This window comes from Lates calcarifer, linkage group LG19, assembly GCF_001640805.2.
Source record: "Lates calcarifer isolate ASB-BC8 linkage group LG19, TLL_Latcal_v3, whole genome shotgun sequence".
NCBI classification, from domain to species: Eukaryota; Metazoa; Chordata; class Actinopteri; family Centropomidae; genus Lates; species Lates calcarifer.
In genome coordinates, this window is record NC_066851.1 from 24,342,145 (window position 1) to 24,367,903 (window position 25,759).

The window sequence follows — 25,759 nt, forward strand, 5'->3', positions numbered from 1 at the left end:
CAGTCAGAGCTGTGAGCTGCGCTGCGCTCTTCGCCTGCTCTGACAGCCTCTTTATCTCCGAGGCGAAGGCCGCCATCTCCTTCTCCAGCCTCAGGTGGCGCTGCAGCAGAGCCGCTGTGCTCGACTCGTCCTTCCCGTGGTCCTCGCTGGTCAGCAGCGGTTTCCTGTCACCCAACCAGGAAACAGCCTCTTCCACATCTGCAAAGTACTGCAGAGAAAAAATTCATCTGTTGTAAATTACGGAGGTCTGAGGAAACCTGGATCCAGTCCTCATAAACCAGGACCCAGAGTACATCCTCACTGTGTTATGACAGGTCTGGATTGGCATCAGTGTGATTGTCCTCAGGCTCCTTCTCCTCACCTGAGTCAACATGTTTCCCTGTTTACCTGTTTGATGGCAGCATGCAGCCTGCAGTCGGTCTCGGCGTCCCGTCACCTCGTCGGTCAGGTGGCTCCACTGCTTCTTTAAAGTCCTGATCCACTTCTGGACGGCTCGCTGGTTCACCTGACTCTGTTTGGACAGCTGGTCCTGACCTCGACCCAGAACTCCCTGGTACAGAGACTCCTGAGCCTGGATCTCCGCCTCCAGCGCCTGAAGTTCATTTATTAAACTGATCAAACTGATACGGATCAAAAAGGACTTTTACTTTTACAAACTCATTCTACATGAGAGGTTTCTGTTTTAGATTACTCATTCCCTGGTGATAACTTCGAATCATTTTTCAGACAGTTGTGTGTCTCACCTTGTGCTTGTGTTGGGCCAGCTGGATGTGGTTGAGGTCTCGTCCGAGTCCGGCCGTCTGCAGCCTCAACCAGCGCTCGTACAGCCAGGCCTCCAGCTCCTCACAGTCATGGAAGAACTCAAACAACCTCAACTGAGCCTCCAACTGTCTCCTCCTGAGAGAGGAGGAGGAGAAGGAGAAGGAGAAGGAGGAGGAGGAGGAGGAGGAGGAGGAGGAGAGGAGAGAGGAGTTATTCACTGTATGTTCTGTGTTGTTGAGTCTGCAGCTTTTTAAAAAGTGAAAACAGAAGAAAACCTGCTGCTGCTGAGCGACACCAGAGACTTGTACTGAGCGTGGAGAGCTCTCACTCTGCTCTGAATCTGCTGACCGTCTCTCGCTTTCCCCTGACAGACAGACAGACAGACAGACAGAGATTAATGACCTCCTCCTAAAGCTCCACCTGTAACTCTACACAGGAGCTGACAGTCAGCGTGTTACCGTCAGAGCTGCGCTGCTGATGGATGTGATGGTTTCACCGTGAGCTGAGATCTGAGCCTCCAGGAGATCCTGCTTCTGAAGGAGAGACTCCACCTCAGCCAGCTGCTTCCCCAGGTCTGAGGAACTGGCCTGGGACTGAAGACAGACAGAGGAGGGGGAGGGAGGACGACACTGTTATGTAATGTGAGGGAGGGAGGAGAGAGCAGCTCTGCTGTTTGATAAATCAGAGCCAGGATGTTCAGTGAATATTTACAGTTTATCACCTGCAGATCTTTCAGCTCCTGGGAAACGAGATTCGATGTCTCTGAGGACGCTGAGAGTTTCAACTACATTTCCCAGCAGCCCCCTCTGCTCCTGCAGCTGCTGCAGCAGGTCCCTCCATCGATGACGAATGCTCTCCTCCCTTACAAACACAAACAACCAACATGAAGATGTCTGTATTCACAGCTTTGTGTGTTAGCTCTCAGCTAACTGCTCTATCATCACTCTCACCGCCTGATGATCTGCTCCTTGCTGTGGTAGTTTCCTCTCTCGATGGCCTCGGCCATGTCTCTCAGGGCGCCGAAGCGCGGCTCTCTGGCCAGAGCGTCGGTGGCGAGGGCCTCCAGACGGCGGGCGGCCGCCTGAGCCTCCTCCAGGGTGGACAGACCTCGGACGTCCTGCCTCCGGATCAGACGCAGCGTGTCCTCCAGGTAGCCCTCCCTCAGTGCTGCCTGACGCACCAGAACAAACAAACTGAATTCTGTGGATCACGTGTGCGGTGCTGTCTTCTTTTTTTTTTTTGGGGGGGGGGGGTTACCTTCCTCCCAAACTTCTGGGCGAGCTGCTCCAGGTTCTCCAGACGAAGCAGCGCCTCCTGCAGGGCGCGCTCTCGCTCATGTTCAGCTCTCTCCAGCAAAACCCAGCTCCTCTCTACATCACTCAGGGTTTTACCTTCACACACACATGAACATCACTCTCTGGTTTCATTAATCATCCCAGCAAACTCCCCTGTTTCTGTCCAACAGCCCACAGAAGAAAAGAGAAGCTGGAAACGACAGATATTTGAAAGTTTATGTGGTTTGTATCCTAACCTAACCAAAGCCTGGGCAGAGAGTCCTCGGTTTGACTCCCGCTCAGCTTTAAGTCTGCTCTGACTCATGCTTCAGGTTAAGACCCACGACAGTGGTTCAGTGGCTTCATGTTAGTGTTCATTACTGTGAAGGTTGACTCCTCACACTGACAGTCAGTAACATACCCTCTGGAGGATTATAAGCCCACTGGTTGTTGGCTGCAAGCTGAGTCTTCAGGCTGAACAGATGAGCTTCAATCGCTCCTCGCTCCTACAGACAGACAGAGAGACAGACAGACAGACAGACACAGAGACACAGCAGTTAGTCTTTTCTATCTGTACGGGGAAAGAGGCTGAAAAAACTGAATCCATGACAAAGGACTGGATGTTTCAGACCAGGTGACAGAAACCAACACACAGCAGATGCTATATTAGAAACCAGAACATGATCTGACTGAGGATTTTTACTGAACAACAGTTCACAGCAGACTCTGTGAGTCAGGTGGTGTTGACAGGTTTTCAATCTGGGGTCAGAGCATGTGTGAGAGGTCTGAACCTGGTATTTAGGAGGTTTCTCCACAGTCCTGTAGGTCTTAAAAGCCGTCACCAGCGTCTGCATCTCCCTCAGAGAGTTTGGGAATCTTCTGTCATTCAGCTGCAGCACCTTCAGACAGACGGACGGACGGACGGACGAACAGACAGACAGACAGACAAGAATTATCAGTCATCACAGTCAGCTCTGACATCTGTTTGTATTTTTGTTGGTGGTTCTGTCACCTTGGTTTTGATCCAGTGCAGCAGATCTGAGACCATCCTCTCGTACTGGACTTTTATGTCATCCAGCTCCATCAGCATCCCGACGATCTGAGGAGACAGAGGACGGACAGATGGACAGACAGACAGAAAATCCTGCATCAGTTTTCAGTTTCATTCTGCTGTTCCTCTGAACACAAAGAGCGGATCCTTTCTCGAAGCTTCCAGTCAAAAGACATAATGTTGATTTTCCTGATTTCCAGCTCAGTTTGTTTATAGACCTGAAATACAAAGTAAGGCCTCCTTCTGGTTACAGGCTACTCATCTGTTCGCTGTGACTTTCTCTTCTCAGATTGTTTCATTTGGTTCATTTCAATCATTTTCGAGGCCTGAGGAGAGAAAACTAAAGAACATTTGAGGTGTGATGGATGAAGCTGTGTAGCAGAGAGGAAACAGGACATGACGCTGCAGAGACAAACCTTGTGATGGGATCTGGACGATTCCCTCCTGTACTCCCTCTTCAGCCACTGACCACTCAGACTCCCTCCCAATGACATGACGTTAACTCTCTGTATACACACCTGAACCCTGGATACACATTGTACACACTGCACCTGAAACACACCTGAAACACCTGTCACCTCCAAAAAACCTCTGCTTGCACGGCTAAAGACGCCTCCACACACCTACACTGCACCTGACACACCTGTTGGCTCCACTCAGGACCTGGAGAGTCTTTGGTGAAACCTTTACACAGCATGATAACACACACCTGAACAGACATGGTGCAAATGAACCATCACTATGTGACGCCAGGTAAATCACTGGACCTGGACGTACCTGGTTCGCCAGGTGTGTAAACAGAAACTGAGAACATCGCTCGAGTTCCGACCATCACAGCTCAACATCAGAAACCTCAAATCTCAATCTACATTCACTGTGAAACTACATCTGACATCAGAGGTCCAACACAGCTTTTAATTCAGAGGCGTTGGTGGAACAGACACAACCTTCATCATCTACACCACAGTGTCTGTGACGTTAAACTGTCACAACGCACGACAACTGACAAACTGCACCTGTGGATAAAAACTGAACAACCATCAATGGATAAAACATCCAGACAACAGAAATCATGGCAATCCTACTATAGCACCAGTCCAATCCAGAGCTGCTACAGCCTCTGTTATCATCACATCAAACTGAAGCCCGTCTGTTCCATCACTTCTCCCCTCAGCAGCTACAACAACTCGACAGCTCGTCTCCTGCCTCAGGTAAAGGTGTGTTTCTGTCTCTGAACCTCCAGCAGCGTCTCGCTGTGTGTGATCTGATCTGAGGAGCTTAGCGTCTGCAGCCCCGCCCACAGCGAACTACACAGGATAGAAAGGTCGACAAGAGGCTGCACGGTCGCCTCGACAACCATCAAACATCATTACTACTGTCTGTGATACCTGAGCTGTAAAAAATGTCCTGTGTGTTTTACACAGATCACTGGATGCTTCTTCTTTCATGTGGATTCTTTGTCTTCACACAGAGAGGGAGTTTATTCATTGGAATTATTCTTACATCTTACTTGTTGCTGTGTTGAGTTTATTACTATTATTATTTATTCTTTTATTATTTCTACTCTCAATACTGCGTTGTTGTTGTGAAGAGCGGTGTGAGTTCTGTGTGTTGTGGCTCTGTAGCTCAATCAGTGCTGATCTAATCCAGCAGTAATCCACCCTGACCGACTGAGGGGCGGGGGGGGGGGCTGGTGGATTACCAGACGTCAGAGAGGAGACGCCTTCACTTATTCATTAAGGAGCTGTTGCTGCAGTACCAGGAGCAGCCTGCAGAGGGCGGAGCTGTCCACAATGAAAGGTGTGTGTTCTTCAACACAGACTACAACTTTCAGTCTGAGGAGCAGCTGTTCTACTCCCTGTGAAAACCTCCACTACTGCAAATACTACTGCTAATACGTGAAGTGGTAGTAGTAGTAGTACCATCCTTACAACTTCTAATGGATGACTAGATAAGAAGATCCTTTTAGTTTAACCAGAAACATCTCTATATATCTCTACCAGACTCCATTGACAAAAAGAGGGATTTTACTGGGAGCTGCTGGAATACCACTGCCTCCATCTGTTAGTGTGTTTTGTTAATGGAGTCTGGTAGTGATATATGGGGATGTTTCTGGTAACAGTACTGACAATGTGCTGTACAGGGACTCAGTGCTGCCCCCTGCTGGTGTAGGCTCAGACCTTAGCAAGTCTCTTCTGGATGGTCTGTCCCTGCTTCATCTTGGAGAAGTAGTGGTAGTACAGGGACACGTAGGTCATGATGGACTTCTCGTCCGGATGAGGGACCACGATGTCCTCCACCTCCAGCAGCTGCATGATGCCGAACTCCCGCTCCGCCAGAGAGAAGGCGTGCTCCAGGTTACGGCGGGGGTCGTCGCCATGGAGACGGCGGTAGTCGAATAGGTCAGGCCTTGGAGGAGGAGCGGTACAGAGGTTGGAGGAGGCTGATGGATGATCTGAGTGTGTGTTTGTGTGAGTGTGTGTGTTACCGGTGGGCGTGGATGAGGGCGTTGAAGGCGAGTCCGTCCCTCCAGCTGGAGGAGAAGTCCTGCACGTTGACGCCATCGTAACCTGCTGTTTTCCTCTGACACCAGATCAGCAGAGCCTCCTTCGCCGAGCGGTGAGCCACACTGCCTCCACCCCCCGCCTGAGGGGGGAGGAGAGGGGAGGGAGGAGGGGAGGAGACACAGAAAGAGAGAAACAAAAGAAAAAAGTAAGAAGACAGAAAGCAAAATAGATGGAACAAAGGAAGAGGAGAGAAAGGAAAGGAAACAAGAGAGGAGAGAAGAGGAGAGGACAGGAGAGGAGAAGTTGGAGAAGGAGACGAGGAAGAGGACAAGACAAAGAAAAGAAAGAAACAGAAGAAAAAAGGGAAGAGGGTGGAAGGTAGAGAGAAAGGAGAGAAAGTGGTGAGACAGGAGAGGGAGAGAGAGCAGGAGGTGAAGGAGGATGAGAGGAGGAGAGGAAAGAAGGAAGAGAAGTAAACATGAATTCGTTTTTTAGATTCAGTTTGGTTTTCAGCTTCCATCAAACACAGCTGCAGGTCGCGGGTTCGAGACCCTACCTCTTCCAGGTTGATTGGTCCGATCTGGAACCTGAGGATGATGATCCACAGCAGACCCAGGATCAGCGTCCGGTCCCCATCCACCACATTCTCTGGACCAATCAGATCCACCCGAATCTGACGGAGAAGACAGTGAATTTACAGCCACGAACCACAAGATGGAGTCAAACACAACATGTTAACAATAAAGGCAGATGGTTTGACAGACAGGTGAGTTACCTCGGTTTAACGGACAGGTGAGTTACCTTGGTTTTGAGGAAGCCGATGGCGATGCTGTTGTTCTCCAGGCAGTGGACCCTCAGTTTACGTCGGCTGGGCGGAGGCAGCGTTTCTCTGGAGATGAGCTCCAGAAGACGAATGAGGACGACTCCGGTCTTCAGCTCGGTGTAGACGTCAGTCAGCTCCACGTTCTCCTGCAGGAGGTCAACACAGTTTTTAGTTTAGTTTCTTTTCACATTCTAGTCGAGACATTTTTTATTAAACTAATCCAGTTTTTCTGTGCTCAGCTGTTAATGGATGTTTTCCTCACAACTAAAACTTCCTTATCTTGTGATCATGGCTTCATGAAAACACCATAGTGGTGCATTCAGCCATGTTTTGGTGAAAATATGAGTGTTTGGAGCAAATGGACAGATGACTGTAAAGTGGTTTACACTGCACGGTGGTTTGAAAACCTTCTGTGGACTAAAGCTGCAACCAATGATTACTCTCATTATCTGTTCATCAGCCAAATACTTTGTTAATTAGACAGAAAATTGTTTGGTCTATAAAACATCAAAAAAAGAAAATGTTAAAAATGCTTGAAATTAGTTCCCAGCGCCAGAGTGCTGAGATATTTGTTCAGGCCAAAACAGCAAGTATTTTTGGTTTCTAATTATCTAAGACAAATTAAAACAGGAAATCTTCACATTTGAAAAGCTGGAACCAGTGAATCTTTGACACATGCAGCACCTTCCACCGTGGAGGCACACGGTGGAAAATACTCATGTACTGGACTTAAGTACAGCTTTGAGCTAGTTTGCTGAGGTGTCAAATTATCCATTAATTCACAAAAGAAGTTAAGGATATGGAAACTTCTTCCACCTCTGTGTTGTTCAGTGTGAGTAGTCAGTGCACAGATAAGTAATTTAACATGTGTACAGCTCTGTGACTGACAGGAAGTTCACTGAAGAGGGAAATATCATTTTAATTATCCCGAGAGTCAAATGCTGTTTCCCCCTGAAGTGTGTTACATAACGTCTCTGTCCAGACCGGTTCAGGACATCCTGGTTATCTACAGGTCAGGGGCGCGGTCCACCAAACATCTTAAAGGTAAGAGCAGCTCATAAGTGGAGAAATTCCTACAAATAAAACAAGTGTCAGTCCTAACTTTAGACTCTCAAGTGTTTGTTCTGAAAGGATTTACAGTGCTGTTACCAGAATCTCTCAGAGAACAAAAGTCCACGTCTTCCTACACCTGAGGTTTGGTCCTGATACCAGTCTTCTAATTCAAGACTTCAAGACCACGACCTCCTACTGAACATGGCCCCATTTCTATGTATCTGATGTGAGGGTCTGCTGTTACAAAGTTCAATCTGTAATAATGATGTATATTTCATAACCTGATCACACTATAAGATGTTTTATTCAGAAAACCAGAGAGAACCCACATAGGAACAGGGAGAACATGCAAACTCCACACAGAAAAGCCCCAGGAGGACTGGGGTTCAAACCCACAACCTTCTTGCTGTGAGGTGACAGTGCTAACCACTGCACCACTGTGCCGTCCCAGTTCTAGTTATCTAAAATAGAAACTATTTACAATATTACAGAAATGATTTTTACCTTTAGCTAAGGCTAGGTTAGCATATGCTAATTAATGCTAACAGACCTTGACCAGACTGAGGTTACCTAAGCCCCGATGCCAGCCATGTTAGTTAGCATTTGGTGAAAATATTGGATTTAAACGATTTAAACGAGTCAAACGAGGGTAGTATTTCATTACTTATAAACAGCAGTAAACAAACAGCAGCAGAACCCCAAATATCACTTTACAGAGGCAACCTGACAATCTGAAAACCATATTCAGTTTAAAAAAAAAAAAACATCCTAATGCACAGTACAACAATAATAATATTGTACATAAAGAACGGGAATTGCATTCTGGGTTGTCGCTGCCATGTTGTTGTTCACGCACAACTGAAATATAAAACAGATGATGACAGGATTACAACACTAAAGACCAACGAACAAAGAGGGAAAAACACAAGAACCGCGAGAAAATCACAAGCAAGATACCGAATTGAGAGAAACTAAACTCAACTGTGATGTGGTCGTAAATGCTGCGACAGCGACTGAGAAAGTGCCGAAAAAGTTCCTAGATTACCGAAGGTTTTAGTCACTCAAACATTACACAACTTATTCCGGATATGTAATAAAAAATACAGACTCACCAAGAAAAGACAACGTTCCTATCGAACTAAGGAGCGCGAGAAGGTGACTTCAGGCGGTCGTATCATGACAAAAAACATGATTTCATCCGATTAACAGCAGTAACTGCTGTTTAAACCCGACAAACAAGGTGAGTTCAGACATGGTGGACATCTTCCTCACCACCGTGTCCTGAGCGCTGCTCTGCTCAGTGCTGCCACCAGTGGCCTGGAGCTATATTACAATAACACTGATATCAGTATATACACAATATGGAGAAAACAGAATAATTATAGACATTTGTAGCTTTTGATTCTATTCATATTCCTCATCTTTTATATATTAAAAATCAGTACAAGACATCAGGATCAGTGTAAGATCTCCAGGTTCTGAGTCAGAGAAGATGGTAAAGTCACGGAGACCGAGTGAAGGCCTGCAGGTTTTCTCTCCTTGCTGCTCTCCTGCAGATATCCCACAGGAATTCTGGGAATGAAGATCAGCAGCAGGCCTCAGTGTTCAGCCAACAGCTGGCATCCAGTTATCATCAGCAAAAACACATGAGATCATGCCAGAGCAACTGGAATCTGTTAAAGCTGATCCACAGGACGTGAAGCAGAGCAGGAGAAAAAACAACGCACACATTTAAACTATCACCTTTCTGTATCAGATTCAGTGGTGGAAGATGAACTCAGACTCTTTACTACAGTAAAAGTACCAATACCACAAAGTAAAAGTACTCCATTACAATCAAAAAGTAAAAGCACAGAAAGTATTATATAAATAAAAAGTACTTGTTTTGCAGTTAATCCTGATGCATTGACGCTTCAGCAACATTTTACTGTTGTCAGTGTAGAGTCAGTTTTAACTGCTTCATGGTTCCCAACCTAGGGGTCGGGGCCCTCCAAAGGGTCACCAGATAAATCTGAGATGATCAGTGGGAGAGGAAAGAAGAAAATACAAAGTTCTCTAAAAACTTCTCCTGTTGAGTTTTACCTCTTTACCACTTCTACCTGAAACATGACACGAAGCCCAAATGTTGTATTCTATAAACATGTTTTTATGTCAGATTTTAATCTGGAATGTAAAATTGTCAAATGGTACTTAAGTAATGTAAATATTCATGTACCTCAGAATAGTACTTGAGGTCTGGAGTAAAAGTACTTAGTTACATCACAGAGGGTGAGAAACAGTCAGTTATCATGACAGATGATGAATGTGTGTTTGTATTTGTGTTCCCAGCTGATCGACTGCAGTTAACAGCTGCTTATCAAACTGACTGATAACAGGAGGAAAAACACTGACGTCATGAGCAGAACCTCTGTGGTCTGACTTTAGAGTGTGAAGTTACAGGGAAAGAAGTAAAAAGGTTTTTTGTCTCAAAGAGTCAAAACTGAAGAAGCAGCATCACAGCTGAGTCCTGACAGAGCAGCCTGATGCAGCCTGATGCAGCCTGATGCAGCCAGCATGGAAACACTGCAGCTCTGAACAGGACATACTGTACACGACTGAACCCAACACTAACACACTGCTCTGACTGAACAACAAGAAGAAAAGAGGACGCTTTACTTTGAAAGTCCACTTTGTGCCTCACTGAACTCTAAAATCAAAAATGTTTCGAGGTGAGTTTTCCTGTTTCGGTTTCACAGAACCGCTGCAGGTGGAGAGTTTACAGAAACATTCAGACTAACTGAATCTCTCTCTGTCTCACCCCGTTCTTGGAGAAAACGCTGTTCATCCACTTGGTGAAGGTTTTCTTCTGGACCGCCATCCTCTGCTCCTGCAGCTCCCGGACCCGGCCCGCCCCGTCCTCCTCTCCCTCCATCCTGACGCCCTGAAAACACACACACAGTTTGACACATGGTGAAAAGGTTCAGTGTGCACGAAATCACAGAGAACATGAGGTTTCAAATCTGAATCACAGCTCAGGTGTTTATGTAAAATCTGAGTATTTCTAGAATTATACATCACATGAAGATACACCATTAACTGTGATACGACCTGCACCCGGGGCTTTATGCACCGTGTTAACAGAGACTGATCTGAGTTCACTTTCACTGAGTCAACATTTAAAACCTGAGGATGTGATGAGGAGTTGATTTGTCTTTGTGCTGACAGGAACACTTCCTCCTCAGATACACTGCTGTAAAAATTCCTGAGGCGTCGTAATCCAGGTGATTCTCAGTGTCATCACCTGTTCTGCTGCAGTGTGTGTGTGTGTGTGTGTTTAAGGCCCATAACGTTGTTGATCTTTGAGTTGTTGGAGTGACACCAACACTCTGATCCTGATACCCGGTCTGGTGAGATCTACAGTGGCCCAGAGAGCTTAACACACTGCAGCTTAACAAAACACACACAACACAACCAAATATACCCCACTCACTGAACTGAAACATGGATGAACAGTGTATATTACCCATGATCCCCTTCTTCTGGAGCAGGAAGTGTTGTGGCTTTAACAAACTCTAAACTTCTAATTCCTTGATGTTTCCGTCAGTTTCCTGGATCTCAGAGATGAACTCTGGTGTTTAACTGATCTACAGTTCAGCTTCACTCTGAACTCTCTGGTCTGATTCCAGCAGTTTAAGCTGCTGACTGTCACTCAGTCAGAGGGAGATCCAACCTGAAGAACCACAGTTACACAGAGACACAACAGGTGTTTGACAGAGACTCCATTCTCCCTGTTACAAGTCAGTCTTATCAACAAATACTGAGTGCAGAGTCAAACCAATGATTAATCAATCAAGTGATTCTTATCCCTCTGTGTCACGGAGCTCAGCTGATCCTGGACGGTGGATTTTCTTGCTTTTGGTCACTGGTGGAAAAAGTATCCAGATATATGACGGAGTAAAAATACTCTACTGCAAATAAAAGTCCTGTTTTTACTCAGGTCATTAGATAAATGTACTTCAAGTAAGTAAAAGAATTTGCTCTGCAGAGAAATGTGATATAATATGTGGATGTTTCTTACTGATGCATTAAAGAAAAAATAAAGATGTAAAGTTACAGTCAGGAGCTCCACAAACCAACAACACACAGAGACAGGATAGATTTTAAAATTAACTGTTAGAAACATGATGGTAGTTTAACCTATAATACTGTGTTTCAGGTTCATCATTGAACACAGGAGTTACAGTGAGAGAAACAGAAACAGAGAATCTGCCGACAGAAATTCGATTCTCTTACCTTTCAGTCTTTTCCAGCTCTAGAATCTCAGACAGAGTGAGAGGTCTGAAGACGTGTTGGAAAAATGGATCGATTTCTGATCTGACATACAGTGTGTGTGTGTGTGTTTTCATGTGATGTGCAGAGTGTGTCTGAACTTTGAAGCCATTGGATTTACAGCATGAGCAGGTCCACTCACCTGACAGCAGCAGAAACCTGCCGGGGTCAAAGTTCACACACACACAGTCAGCAGATAAACCAGCAGCAACACGTCTCGTTGTGTCGTCACTGTTTCATTGCTGTGAAAGTTTAGTTCACTTACTGCAGGAAAAATCAGCTTCAGGTCAGCAGGTCATCAGTTTACTGTTGCTAAAAGCATCGATGTGCGTCGTGTTGGGTCACCTGACCACCTTCACCTTCATGATAAAAACAAACTGTCAGCACTCTGTAAAGCATGGAACAGGTTGTGTTCACTTCAAGTTGACAAAGTCTGGTTTTAATTTTCAGAACTCGTAAAGTTGTGTGTAAATGACTCGTTAAACATGTAACTGATGGAAAGTGTCTTTATAATCATCTGTTGTCATAACAACAACAACAGTGTGAATAGGACTGAACTCAGTCCTGACCCCCCATGTTCTCTGGAAGAAGACACAGACTGGGACCAGTCATAATGAGAGTCGATGGTTTTGTCTGGTGATCTGTTCAGAAGCAGATCAACCGAACAACACAGGAGAGACAGTAACTGAGACTGACACTAACTGGAGAGGAAACAGTTCAGAATACAGTAAAGCAGAGTTAAGTGTGTGTGTGTGTGTTTCCTCTCTGAATGATGACCAATGACATGTCCGTCCTTCACCCTGACTGCAGCTCCTCACAGAAACAGGACGTTATGTAACAGCTGTTACCTCAGAGTGATTTGTGTGAATTCACCCTTTCACTCACAGTTCTTCAGTCTGGATTAGTAACAGACAGACTCTGACTGACCAAACACCTACACCACTGTAATGTTCAGGTGTCCACATACTTTTGGCCGTGACTCCAGCGGTTTATGAGCTCTGAATGTTTAGCTTCTAAAACCAGAATCTGCTGAGACTTTACTCTGAGTCCATCTGAACAGGTTTGGTACAGAAGCCTCACAGTGCAAAAAAAAAAGAAAAAGGGAGGGAACTGTCGATCAGCTCCAATCACCTCCAGAGGGAATCAGTTCCTCTCCCCTCTGGGTGGAGGTACACGTCCCACAGGAGTGTAAAGGTTTTAATTTTCCTGAATGTATTAATATGCATGAAACTTTCCTTCATGAACAGACACAGAACAGTCTGCTCATGTGGTCAGAAAGTTTCCTAAAATGTAAATCTGAGCAGCAGAACTTCGACTTCATGTGTTGAATTAACTTTATTAGTCTCCAGCTGTGTGAACAGGACAGACGGAACTGCATCATCAGGAACAACACTGATACAAAATACATCAAAATCACAAAAATAAAGACTTTTACATTCAGATAAATGCAGGTTTGATTTTGCGTCTGACTGAGTGAAGAATCTTTACACAGAGAAAACTGATCAGAGTCAAATGTTTGACTTTGTTCGCTGAAATCCTCAAGACAGAGACGACTCAGATGTTCCCTTATGGAAGAAATGAAATGCAGTAACAGTTTGATCAGAACAGTTTCTGGTCTTAAGAATAAACTCTTTCTTTGTGTATAAAAGGCACTGACCAGAGGCCGTCCAGCTGCTGAATCCTCGAGGACGACCACGGTCCTGTCATAGGAACAGAGGCTTTTAAAGCTCATCTGACTGATTAAAGCTGTGACACACACAGACCGGACAGGAAGCAGGAACATGGAGGCTCTGCTGTGGAAACGTTTCACCAAACTCAACCTGACAAAACATTGATTTTATCTTGGAAGGCTTCAAGATGAGCAGGCACGGCTGTGAAGGAGTGCAAACCTATCTTAGGAATCTGAGCTGGATTTAAAGGATGATTCTGCTGTTTTAAAAACTCATTTTGTTTTATCAGATTTTTGTCAGCGTTCTGCTGCGTCCTCTGACCTCTCTGCTGTGATTAAAGGTGTGTTCACATCCGTTCAGTCGCTGCAGGTTACGATTTTCTGCAGCTCTGACTCACTGAAAACGTTTCCTCCCCAGTCGACAGTTAGAATTTACAGTGATGAAAAAAACGACCTGAACGCAGCACAAACTCATCATCGCTGCCATCTCACTTTGTTTTCTGAGGAAGGTTCTCAGTCAGCAGAGGTCAAAGGTCAGCGCTCTCTCCTCTCCTCTGCTCCTGTTTACAATGTGAGGAAACGGAGGCGAGCCGACACGTTTCAGGACGCCGTCCGTCCCCGAGGATGAGTTAACGGCGAGCTGCAGCGGTCACGCCTCCTCCCGACTGTCTGCTGTTCAAACAGGACACACGCTGACCTTTGACCTCTGAGGACACCCTGAACCCGGTCAGTAACAGCTTCCTGCTCTGACTCAGGAGACTGAGATCTGATGGTGGATTCACTGACTGTTGGATTTTATTGTTAATTTACTGATTCATTTTAATAATCCTGTTCTGTTGTTTCTGAATATAAATAAACTGAACTTACTTCACATTTTTACGCTGATATCTACAGGAACACTCGGCCTGTAGTGATTCAGTTTTCTTTTCTTTAAAATATAAAGTTTCTTTGAGTTTATGTGGACATCATTAATGTGACATCGTAGAGAATAAATGATTCAAAGATTAGACATTAGACTGAAAATCTCTGACAATCAAAAATATCTGAAGGGGAATGTTTCCATTTTAAGACTTCAAAATTACTTTTTGGGAATAATAAATGTTGGAGAAGATTCTGGAATAAAACTCTTCCACCAGTAAAAGCAGCAGATGTTTGACGAGGATCCTGCAGATCTGCAGACTGAGCTTCACTGTGGACAGAGACAAGCCAAAAACTCTGAACTCTGATCAGCGTCCACAGTTTCATCTGTTGATTGTGAGCTGATCAGAGCTCAGTTCGGAGGAAACTCAAACGTTAGGCTTCAGGAAACAGCACCTGGCCTTCAGAATAAAAGGTGGTCATTCTGTGATGTGCATCACAGCATGTGTCATCTGACCCACCTCTGCTTTTATTCTGAAGGTCAGAGGTCCATATCAGAGGATTTATTGTTCCCATGAAGGCAAATATAAAGGAAATATGAAGGAAGAAAACAGTTAAAAGTTAAATATGAGGAGGATTTTTTTAAAACACTGGACTCTTTCACAATAAAAGCATCCAAATTAAACCAGAATTAGTAAAATATGAAGCTACATTAGGCAACAAGTTTGTCACTTTTCTTCTTTGGTGTTTTGAAATCAACTGAAATGTGTGACATATAAACTCTTAGCAAAATAAAAGCAGAATATTCTGATTCAGTCTCTGTTTGCTGGCCAGTTATTTAAACATGTGATTAGAGATGCTGGAGTTCATCTTAATGATGAGATCCTCAGTATAAAACACCTAACAATTGACCTTTGACCTTGTGGTTCCGTCAGTCAGCTGATTTGTTCTCTCAGTCTGAACATCAGCAGCAGAAATGTTGACCTGTGGTGGTTTTTTACATGTGGACCAGTCCGTCTCCTCGGCGGCTTGCTCAGTGCCCTGTCGGCGCTCTAGTCCTCGGTGTGGTTGTACAGGGCGTCCGCGGTGGGGTTTTTGCGGTGGGCCGGGGGCACCAGGTGGTCGGGCAACTCGGTGGGCAGCTCGTAGCCCTCCAGTTTGATCTTGATGAGGTGCTGGGCCAGGGCAAACTCCTCGTCGTCCAGCATGCCGTCCCGGTCGCAGTCGGCCAGCTTCCAGATCTTCCCCAGCACGGAGTTGGGCAGCCGAGAGTTCATCATCTCCTTCTTGGCGTTGACGCCGGTGATCTTGCCGTTGATGGGCATCAGCGTGTAGAAGATCTCGTCGTAGCGGTGCTTGTCGCGGCTCACGATCCAGTCCTCTGCATCGGCCCCGGCGCTGATGCCCTCGCCATAGCCCTGACCGAAGGGCCCGTCCTGGGAGCCTTCGAAGGCACCGCCCGACACCATGGCCGGCGGCTGCTTGGACTCCTCCTCCCGGATCATCGCCATCAGAACAGCGATCTTGGTGGCCAACATCTTGTCCACCGACTCGATCAGCTTCATCTTCAGGGACGGGAACTTACTGAAGTCGTAGTGCTGCAGCATGTCCTGCAGGGGGAGACACACACACAAAGCTCACTTTTCTGGATTGTTGTGTTCTGCCAGACAATCTCAACATTATTAAAACATTTGTTTCTTTAAAGAAGAATCTTAAAAACACACTCGTTCGATCTGACCTTCAACAAAGTTTCTCATTTTTTTATTTTTCCTCCTTTTCCCTCCCTTCAACAGTTTGACTTGACTCGTCCTTTATCCTGTTAATCACTTTGTTGACTTCATGTTTTTAAAACTGTAATTTAAATAAGGATATTTTTTTTGGATCACTATCATGATTATTAGTTTATTTGACCTTTATTTAACCAACTAATACACAGCAGTGAAAACCAGGTGATGATGTGTGATGAGATGAAAATAATTCTACATATTAAGAAAAACAGAGACAACTACTCATTATTATTAATGTGAGCAGCACTGAGCAGCTCAGCCCCCCCCCCCCCATGTTAAAAAGGTCAGGACTGAGGTCACATTCAACTGTCCCTGCAGTTCTCAGTGACCACAGACAGGGGGCGATAAAACCCGTGACCTCAGAGGTGAGGTGTCATGTGATCAGAGCTGCAGGTGGACTCAGTGTGTGACGATCTAGTGTTGTGTTATTGTCCACATCTCACCAGGGAACTGAGGAATCTGAAACATCCTCTCTCACCAATAATCCAGTAAATACAAGTGTCACTGGGGAACACACACACACACACACACACACACACACACACCTGCAGCGTGGCGTCTCTCTACAGGCCTGAGACCAGCTGCAGACTGTGTGTTTTCACCCAGTTCAGTTCGCTCTGTTCCTGCCTCTAAACATCAGTAAAGCTCACACTCCGTTCTCAGGCTGTTTGTTGCACATGATGTAACACTGCACACTGAACCTTCAGGCCTCGATACAAAATCATTTTTACGTGACAACACCTCTGCTGTGTTGCTGCTTTATTGACGCTGGCGACAGAATATCATGCTCTATGTTTTGGAGGTTCTGTTCCCATGGAGTCTGTTAGTTTGCTGTTTTTTCTGTCGTCATTTAAAGTTGCTGAATTATCCATCAGCTGCTCCTGTTTGCAGTGAAACAGTGAATGTTCAGATAAATATCACTGAATCACTGTGACACTGAGGAAAACTTAAAAACAGGCAACTTCTGCAGCTAGAAGAAGCTGCTTTCTCCCTGGTTTCTGATCAGGGTCATGGAGGTTTGGACGTCAGAGATGTTCTAACCTCAGGAGGTAGAAATCACACTGAATCTAAAAACGTGTATCATGTCTGTGTGTTCAGATTTCAGTGGGATATGACTGAATGAATGAGTGTGATCTCTGTTTCTACCTGCATCTTGATGACGTTGGGGAAGTCTCCGGGGCTGATGTGATGCTCCCTCTGCAGGATGGTGTAGATCTCCGGCAGCCTCATGATCAGCTCCTCCTTCTTCTTCTCCCGGCCGAACAGAGACGGCATCTCCTTCTTCAGGTAACTGATGATGTAAGCGTGCACCTGCAGGAACAACAGCAGCATTTCATGTGATAAAAATATCCAGAATCAGTTGATGGTTAAAGGAACAGTCCAACATTTTCCGCTGATTGACAGAAAATGAACTGATATTTTAAAGTGCATTAAGCAGTGAGACGCCCTGCGTGGTGTTACAGTTCTGTCGACATCAGCGACCTCTTGTTGTTTTTTACGCAGCTCGTCAAACAGAAACTTGACAGTTCCTCGAAGGAAAAGGCAAAAACACACACTCTGCCTCCTGCAGCGAGACCTTGGCTGAGCTCCGTTCAACAACACAACTGTTTATACAACAGTTTCCTCAATCACAGAGCTGAGACAGGAAACCCACAGTCAGACTGCAGGCTGAGGCCAAGAGACAGGGGACAGGTAAGATAAATACAACTGTTTATCAGATCTTCTCTCCTGAGTCAAAGGTCACTCGTCCTCTGGTTTTAGATTAGATTATTTGATCTCATCTGGTTTTAGCTAAACACAGATGCATCACATCACTGTGTGCTGCTCACAAGAAGAACACAAGAAGTGTTACGTTAATAAAATGAAAATGAGATGATACAGTGTCAGATTTTTGTAAAGGACCACAGTGCTCATTCAGATTATTCTGATACTTTTGAACCTGGGTCTTATTTTCCATGTGTTTGGCTGTAAATGATTGACAGGGACAAAAATCCTCGGAATCAGTGCAGTATTGATCAAGAACAGTGAACCCAGCCAAAACCAACAGCTGCTGTGTAATCCAATGAACAATCGTCCACTAAAGTTCTTGTTTTTGTCAGTGGAGACTGGTAGTGATACATACTGATGTTTCTGGTTAAACTCTAATAAAAAGCTCTGTCTCTGTTCCTCTCTGAGGAAATGACATGAGATGAACAAAACCATCAGTAAAGAACAAGTGAATCCTACAGGAGGCAAAGTGTTTTCTCTTGTTTGAGGAAAAACACAGTTTAAATTCTGGATGACATTAATAAAGCAGAAAAACAGGAGACTGAACGGCGCTGGGTCAGAGTGAAAACTACACGGCTGCTGATGGATGGATTAAGATGAGGAGGAGGAGGAGGGAGGAATGCAGGAGTGCTGAGACCTTGTAATACTTCATACCGACCCGTGGCATTATGGTAGTGTAAGGAAGGAAGGAAAGGAGGGAGGGAGGGGTTATAAAAGGAGGGAGTGAGGTCACTGAAATTCTGGGGGCAAATTGCCAGAGCACATCATATTTATCAATAGTTAATAGAAGAAGGAAGAACAAAAATAAATTCTAACGGATGAGCGGATACTCTGAGGGCAGAGAGTCTCCACGTGAGTGTGAACTCTGAAAACAAAAAGCTGTTATGTCATTTTTAAGACACTTGTTTACTAGAAATCATTCAGCAGAGCACAAACTGTCAGGGAGGGTCTGAAAACAAGAACCCCCTCAACCAGAGAGGGCTTTCCTCTTTGCAGGACAATGAAAGGAACCAGGATGAGCTTCTAAATTTATGTTACTATCACATATCAACTCTCACACAGACCTGTGGTCTCTTATACAAACCACACTAGAGTCCATTTGGAGGTGGACTGAGACCCGAGACCACCACCAGAGCCCAGAGCCCAGAGCCCAGATTCATCTCTCATCTATGATCTGTTAGTGGACCATAGTAACAGAACCGTCCACATCTGTGTTGGGTGCTTTGACACCAGAGGAACACAGTCAGGACCTGAGGCTGATGAACCTCAGTCTGCAGATTAAATCCTCTCACTGCTCTCATCAATAGTTTCCACTGCAGGCTTCAAACTTCACCCCAGAGAGGAAGAGCAGGAAACAACAAATCCTTCACGACCAAAACACAACCAACGCTCCAAACTACCAGACTGAGGTGATGTTATTGGATAAACTGTGAGAAGAACTGTGGTGAGCTGGTGCTAAAATGTTCGATTTGAGAGGAAACTTTACTGACAGATTCATTGATCCTACAGGACAACTGAGTATTTGGCAGGAATGAAGGTACGCAAGTAAGTCCAAGTATGAGAGTCTAAATCATCTGACATGAAAAACCTGTAATATTAGCTGAAAGAGAATGACATTTTAGAAGACAATGTCATGGTATTATCAGAATAAAATCATTGACAAAAAACTTTTCTTGTACATTTTCTTGTAACGTCAAAAGTAGTATGTTTCGGCGGCAGACTCTTCATCACTGTGTTTTATTTTCTCAGAGATGATTGAACTGTAGCTTCATTAGCTGAGCAGATACTGCACCTTCTGACTACAACAGCTGCTGCTGCATCTGAAAATTACCAAAACAGTAAAGCACTACAGGCAGAACTACAGGCAGGTGGTGAGTTCATCACTGCAAACGACTCAATATGAGCCACTGTTAGTATAAACGTCTGATCCACAATGAAAAAATCCCATTGGCTTTTTGTGGAGGGAACCAGACTGATGCTAACTTCAGGGCTGGACTACAGAAACACATCATCACTGCAGGACGTTATGATACTGACATTTAAAATGTAACCAATCTGCTGTGCTTCAGCTGCTGCTACAGAAACACATCCAGTTATGCAGCTCAAACACAAAACATGGTAAATAAGGTGAAGTATGACAGAATGTAAAACAGGAAGTGAAGGAGTGAGATAACGTCCTCGATGAAGGGAGTGAGTAAGGTGAAAAAAAGTGAAGGAAGTGAGGTCAGCAGAGTTTCAGAGTTTGAAAACAACCATCAGTCGTGAACAGAGACACGAAGGAACGAAGGTGTTTCCTGCAGGAAGTCGTTTTCTTCAGGAACCAAACATTTCCCTCCACCCTCTGAACTTCAAACACAACACTGTCACAGACCGATGGAGGAACTTTTCACACACAAACATTTCAAACCGACTCCTGATTTATTAGTTAAAGCCTCACATGAAGTTTCCTTCTCTCTTCAGAAGAGAACAGGAGTTTGTTTTGCAGAAAAACTTGATATGGTCAGTGTGAACAAAGCTCTGGGATCAGTTTGGATGAACTGACACAGGTCATGACAGCAGTCTGAGTCAGGGTTAATTTTCCACATCATCTTTAAATGTAGACACACTTCTGCTTTCTGTTTCTCAAGAAGAAAAAACAGAGCTGTGTGTTTCGATTCCTGCATTCAAAATAAAACCCTGAAACAAAAGCTATTGTTCAAATTAAGACTACTAACAGCTCGTGTCTGAAACAGAACCAAAAGTTAGAAAACTCATTGTTCCAGTTATAGTTTCTTTTCTTTCTGTTTCAGAATATTTAATCTGAAAAATTACTCAGAACTTTGATGTTATTGAAAGTACTGGATCGGTCTCTGTCCCGATCCTGGCCTTAGTAAGGATCGGGTATGTGACCGATCCATGTGAAACACAGTTCAGAGGTTTAGTTACATCAGTTACATTACAATTCAGTTACAAAACAAGCATGGCTAACACATCCTGGATCTGTGTCTATACTGGACTCATAGAGATTAAACTAATACTCATCTGAAACATCTGACGACAGAAATATTCCTGTGAATATATCCTGTGAACTGGCCCCTTTTTAAAACACACTGTAATATTCCCTGAATTCCCCTGAGAGAGATCGCATTCCCCAACCCTTTCTGTCTGGGATACACAACCAAACATGCCACGATATTCCCAGAATTCCATGATTCCTGAAAGGTCCCAGTGTTAACGCCAACCACAACATGTCATTTCCTGTCTCACCTTGGCCAGACGAGCTCGCTTTATGAGGTCGTTGAGTTTACGCAGGGCGGCGTTCCTCGGAAGACTCTGGATGTCCCTGAACAGGTCCTGAGACTCTGCTTCAAACAGACGCCTGACAGAGGAGGGAGAGATAGATGGATGAATGAATGAATGAATGAAAGATGTTCATGGGTAAATGAGTGAACATATGAATTTAGCTGTAACTTATGGATGTACAGAGGAGAAATGAAGGCGTGAATGAATGTGTAAATAAGTGAAAGAAAGTGTGAATGAATGAAAAACTGAATGAATTAAAAATAAGTAAATGGATGAACATGTGACGTCAACAAACCAATGTGTTAATGAATGAATTACTGAATGACTGAAGGAATAAATTAATTAACTAGCAAATTAATGATTGGGTGTGTAAATAATTGACTAAATGAGTAGATGGATGGATGGATGAATAGATGAATGCATGAGTAAAAGAATAATTGACTAAAATAATTAATGACAAAACAGACAAATGAATGAGTGCATGAATAAATGAGTAAACAATTGAATGAATGAATGATCAGTAACATGAAGGAATGGATTAATGATCGGCTCTCTGACCTTCTCTGTCTAAGGGTTTTGAATGAACGAATGAATGAATGAATGAATGAATGAATGAACTGCTCTCTGACCTGTTCTCTGTGTTCTGCAGTGGCTTGGCCCAGAAGGAGCCCAGGTAAACTCTCACCACCTCTGGAGTGTTAATCACCTTCCCCAGTGACCACATGAGGGCACCATACACCCGCATCAGCTGCTGCGTGTCCACCTGACAGCACAGGTGATCAGGAAGTTAGACTGATACAGGTGAGCAGCAGCCATCGATTGTTTCCTAGCACTAATAAGTCTCTTCATATTGAACCTCCTACCTGGTCGGCCTTGTTGAGGACGACTCGGATCTTGTCGTCTTGTCCTTTGAAGGCTTTGATGGCCTCGGAGAACTCGTCAGAAATGTCCAGTTTGTGAGCATCAAAGAGCAGGATGATCCGGTCCACCCGCTCCCCGAACCAACGCAGGACCTCCGCAAAGTCATAACCTGAGGACAGACAGAGACAGAAGGACAAACCGTTCACAAACAGAAGTGATATTTGCAACATTTTGGAGCTCCAAGTTCCAGAGTCAATTAGAAAAGATATTTAAAAAATCTGTCACATTGTTCAGATCAAACTTCTCAAAGATTTTTCTCTGTTTTATATCTTGAACTTTCTGTAAAACGAAACAAGATATTTAACGTCTTTAAATGTCTTGTTTTGACAGACACTCATCAGAGTCAACGGTCACCATCTTGGCTACGTAGTGGAAGGAGGACCACAAACGTATCTTAAAAACTGTGAAAATGCATCATGGGTGTATTTTTTTTGGTCATTGTTTAGTTAACTGAGCAAAGCAGCAGTAAGTTCAAATTGTTTGATTTGAGAGAACACAGGCCTGTGCACTGTGTGCACAGTGTATTACATGAGTGTACTGACTGAAGTATCTGATTTGAGACACAGTAAGTTTCCCAAAAAAAATTACGTTCAGCTGAAGAATCCATAAAATGACAACAGAGAGCACTGAGGGCCTCTGTGTGTGTGTGTGTGTGTGTGTGTGTGTGTGTGTGTGTGTGTGTGTTTGTAAAGTGAGCTGTGGCAGTCTGGGTGTGGTTCCTCTAAAACTGTGTGACACTCAGCTCTGAACTGGAAACCAAATGGAGACAAAAGCTCTTAAACATGAACAGGAACATTTCTCCGGCAGAACAAACAGGCTGACTCTGGTAAAATTCCTGCTCAGATTTCTATCTGCATTCTACTTTTCTTTACTGAATCCTATGACACACTCTCCCATAGGAATCATTTCCTGAAGCTTTTACACGAGAAACTGACTTACATAATCAATACAACTATTGATACATGAGTGGAAAGATGTTAAACATACGATGGAGTTGAAATCTCTGACAAAAAGCTAGTAAGTGTCCCTTTAGTTCAGTAGTCAAACTACTGTTTCCAAAGTCAGAAATAAACTTATTAACAGATTTTCACAGTGTACTTGCTACCTTTGCAAATAAAGGATTTCAATATGCCCAGACAAAAATATACTTATCACTTACAGGGATTTGATTTAATTGGGTTTTTGATTATTTCCATTACTGATTAATCTGTTGATTAATTCATCAATTAACAGATTCAATGTTTTGTCGACAAAATACCAGAAAAAGGTATCAAAACTAGAATTATCACCTTGCAGTTGCATGTCTCCTTCAACCAGTCTAGCTGCAGTTAATTAGCATGTCAATTCTTTAGTTATCACCAAATATGTGCTTTGTGAGGTCGCAGTGACCCTGACCTTTGACCTTTAACCACCAAAATCTGAACAGTTCATCCTTGAGTCCAAGTGAACATTTGTACCAAATTTGAAGAACTTCCCTTGAGGGGTTAGTAAGATATTGTGTGGACAAACAGACGGACAGATAGATGACCAGAAAACACAATGCCTCCGCAGCCACGGGTGTCGACGGTGCACAAGAATAAAAGTTTCCCACAGATCAAAATGACGTCTTCAAACATCTTGTTTTGTCTGGGTAACACTCCCAAATCCAAACATATTTAGGAGAGCTTCAAACCCTCAAACTTCACAAGTAAAAAACAGCAAAAATCTGACATTTCTGATTTTTAAAAACGGCTAAAACTTTGATCTGATCATGAATATGAAGCTGATTAATCACTGCATATATACTCAATGACAGCTCCTTATGCTGATGAAGAATGTCGGATATGAATGAAAGCCCTGGAAAAAGCTACTGAGTGGAAACATCACATTATACTAAACAATCGAAGCTTGGCTGGAAGCAGAAATGTCACATCCTGGACAAATAAAACCAAAACTCTCTGCATGAACAGACACAAATGATGATGAATGATGTGATGCTGTGATGTAGATGAACAAACCCTGAGGTGTTATAAAAGCACTCAGCCACTAAACACTGCTCCTTTCTCAGCTCCTCTGAGACACAGAGACTCTGGGGAGGATAATGTGGGTCCATTAGTCTGCTGATCAACAACAGCAGAAAATTTCCACTGGTCCGTCACAGGAAACCTCTGACTCAGCTGTACTTCATCTAGACACAGTGTTGTACTGGTCCTGGTTTTAAAGGTCACCTATAAGATCTAGTTTACACTACACACACCTGCCAGAGCCAAACACATGAACCAGTACAGACCAGCAGACAAGCAGTCGACCTAAACACACACAGACACACCTTCAGTAAACACATCACCATCCAGGCTTTCACTCCAGTCTGTGCTTTAAAATGGCTGTATCAGACCTGTTTAAATCAACACGTGACCACGTAATGCTCCAATAAATGCCCTCGAAGTCTAAAGTGCTGTTCACGCCCTCTAGAGGGGGCAGTGCAGGGTTACACACCTCTGACTGTTTGTGGACACAGGATTTTATTTTGAAAAGAGGAAGAGACTCCCCACAGCTTCAGGTTACACCTGCAGGTTCAGGTGTTTGGCTCCGGTTTGTCCCAGGAGACACAACGCTGTGTGTGTCTGTGTGTGTGTGTGTGTGTGTGTAGGGTGGAGCTGAGTGTATCAAGGTCATATGATGACCATAAGACGGGTACACATTTCCTGCTGCGAGAACAAACTGTGTTAAGGTGCAGTCAAACCAAAATCCCCCTGGTGACATTCATGACGTGGTGTGGCCAAAAATAGGAGCTAGCAGGAACTAGCAGGAGCTAGCATGGCTGGCAGGCTAAGGTCGAATGTAAAGTATCTGATTACTTCTTCCACCACTGAAAGTCACACAGTAACACAAACATCTGTTGTTTTGTTAGTTGACATCACAAAGGTGGATTCAGTTTGCCTCCAAAACTGAAATCCTGGTACAGTTTAAATTAACAAAAGTTCTCAAACTGTTGCTGTGATTCATGTTAATGTGATCATGCTGGGTTTTCAACCAACAATAATTTTCATTATCCATAAATCTGCCAATTATTTTCATGATTAACCTATAAAACATCGACAAACAGTGAAAAAGCTTCAGTTAACTGTGATCAGCGACATAGAAAATCTTCAAATCATCTCATCTGAGAATCTGACACAGCCAATGTTCAGGAGTTCTTACTTTAAAAATGACTAAGACAGATTAATTATCTGTTGAGTGATTGTTAATCGTTGCAGCTCTGAAGCAGGATTTTTACTCTCTTGTGTCGTGGAGAACCTGGAATCATCCGCTCATGAATAAATGATGATTGTCCATGTCTGACGGTGAGAGGAGGAAGAGACTCCCCACAGCTTCAAGTTACACCTGCAGGTTCAGGTGTTTGGCTCCAGTTTGTCCCAGGAGACACAACGCTGTGTGTGTCTGTGTGTCTGTGTGTGTGAGGTAAATACAGTCATTTCCTTCACCTACGAGACTCATTACAGGTGAGCGGTGGCCAGAGAAACACACCTGAGAGACTGAGACAGAACACATTCCTGCAGGGTTTGGTGAGAGGAGGTGTGACTGCTGCTTCTATTACAGGACCACGTCTTACTGCACATGTTCCACTTCCTGCTCAGAGGGAAATGCCTTCACACTAACAATACTACTTCCTCTGTGCTGCTGGTATCACGCTGTATTTATGTCTCGGAAAAATGTG

At 44.2% G+C, this 25,759-nt stretch overlaps 2 protein-coding genes across 2 annotated transcripts in view; both read right to left on the reverse strand.

Annotated features, from left to right (window-relative positions):
* sptbn5 (spectrin, beta, non-erythrocytic 5) overlaps window positions 1-11,936 on the reverse strand; it is a 34,845-nt gene extending 22,909 nt beyond the window's left edge. The window contains 19 exon segments of the mRNA XM_051078194.1: window positions 2-208; window positions 388-402; window positions 404-592; window positions 744-897; window positions 1,038-1,126; window positions 1,221-1,355; window positions 1,484-1,513; window positions 1,515-1,623; window positions 1,713-1,933; window positions 2,020-2,153; window positions 2,458-2,542; window positions 2,828-2,935; window positions 3,049-3,135; window positions 5,268-5,496; window positions 5,576-5,733; window positions 6,151-6,267; window positions 6,396-6,563; window positions 10,268-10,390; window positions 11,743-11,936. Coding sequence (XP_050934151.1) covers window positions 2-208; window positions 388-402; window positions 404-592; window positions 744-897; window positions 1,038-1,126; window positions 1,221-1,355; window positions 1,484-1,513; window positions 1,515-1,623; window positions 1,713-1,933; window positions 2,020-2,153; window positions 2,458-2,542; window positions 2,828-2,935; window positions 3,049-3,135; window positions 5,268-5,496; window positions 5,576-5,733; window positions 6,151-6,267; window positions 6,396-6,563; window positions 10,268-10,381 — 2,349 coding nt within the window. The 5' untranslated portion in view covers window positions 10,382-10,390; window positions 11,743-11,936.
* A 1,158-nt stretch (window positions 11,937-13,094) lies between these two features.
* Window positions 13,095-25,759, reverse strand: part of ehd4 (EH-domain containing 4) — a 32,746-nt gene continuing 20,081 nt past the window's right edge. The window contains exons 4-8 of the mRNA XM_018661512.2: window positions 22,005-22,171; window positions 21,771-21,904; window positions 21,106-21,217; window positions 17,239-17,403; window positions 13,095-15,915 (exon numbers count right to left, since the gene is read on the reverse strand). Coding sequence (XP_018517028.1) covers window positions 15,358-15,915; window positions 17,239-17,403; window positions 21,106-21,217; window positions 21,771-21,904; window positions 22,005-22,171 — 1,136 coding nt within the window. The 3' untranslated portion in view covers window positions 13,095-15,357. The remainder of the gene's footprint in view (window positions 15,916-17,238; window positions 17,404-21,105; window positions 21,218-21,770; window positions 21,905-22,004; window positions 22,172-25,759) is intronic.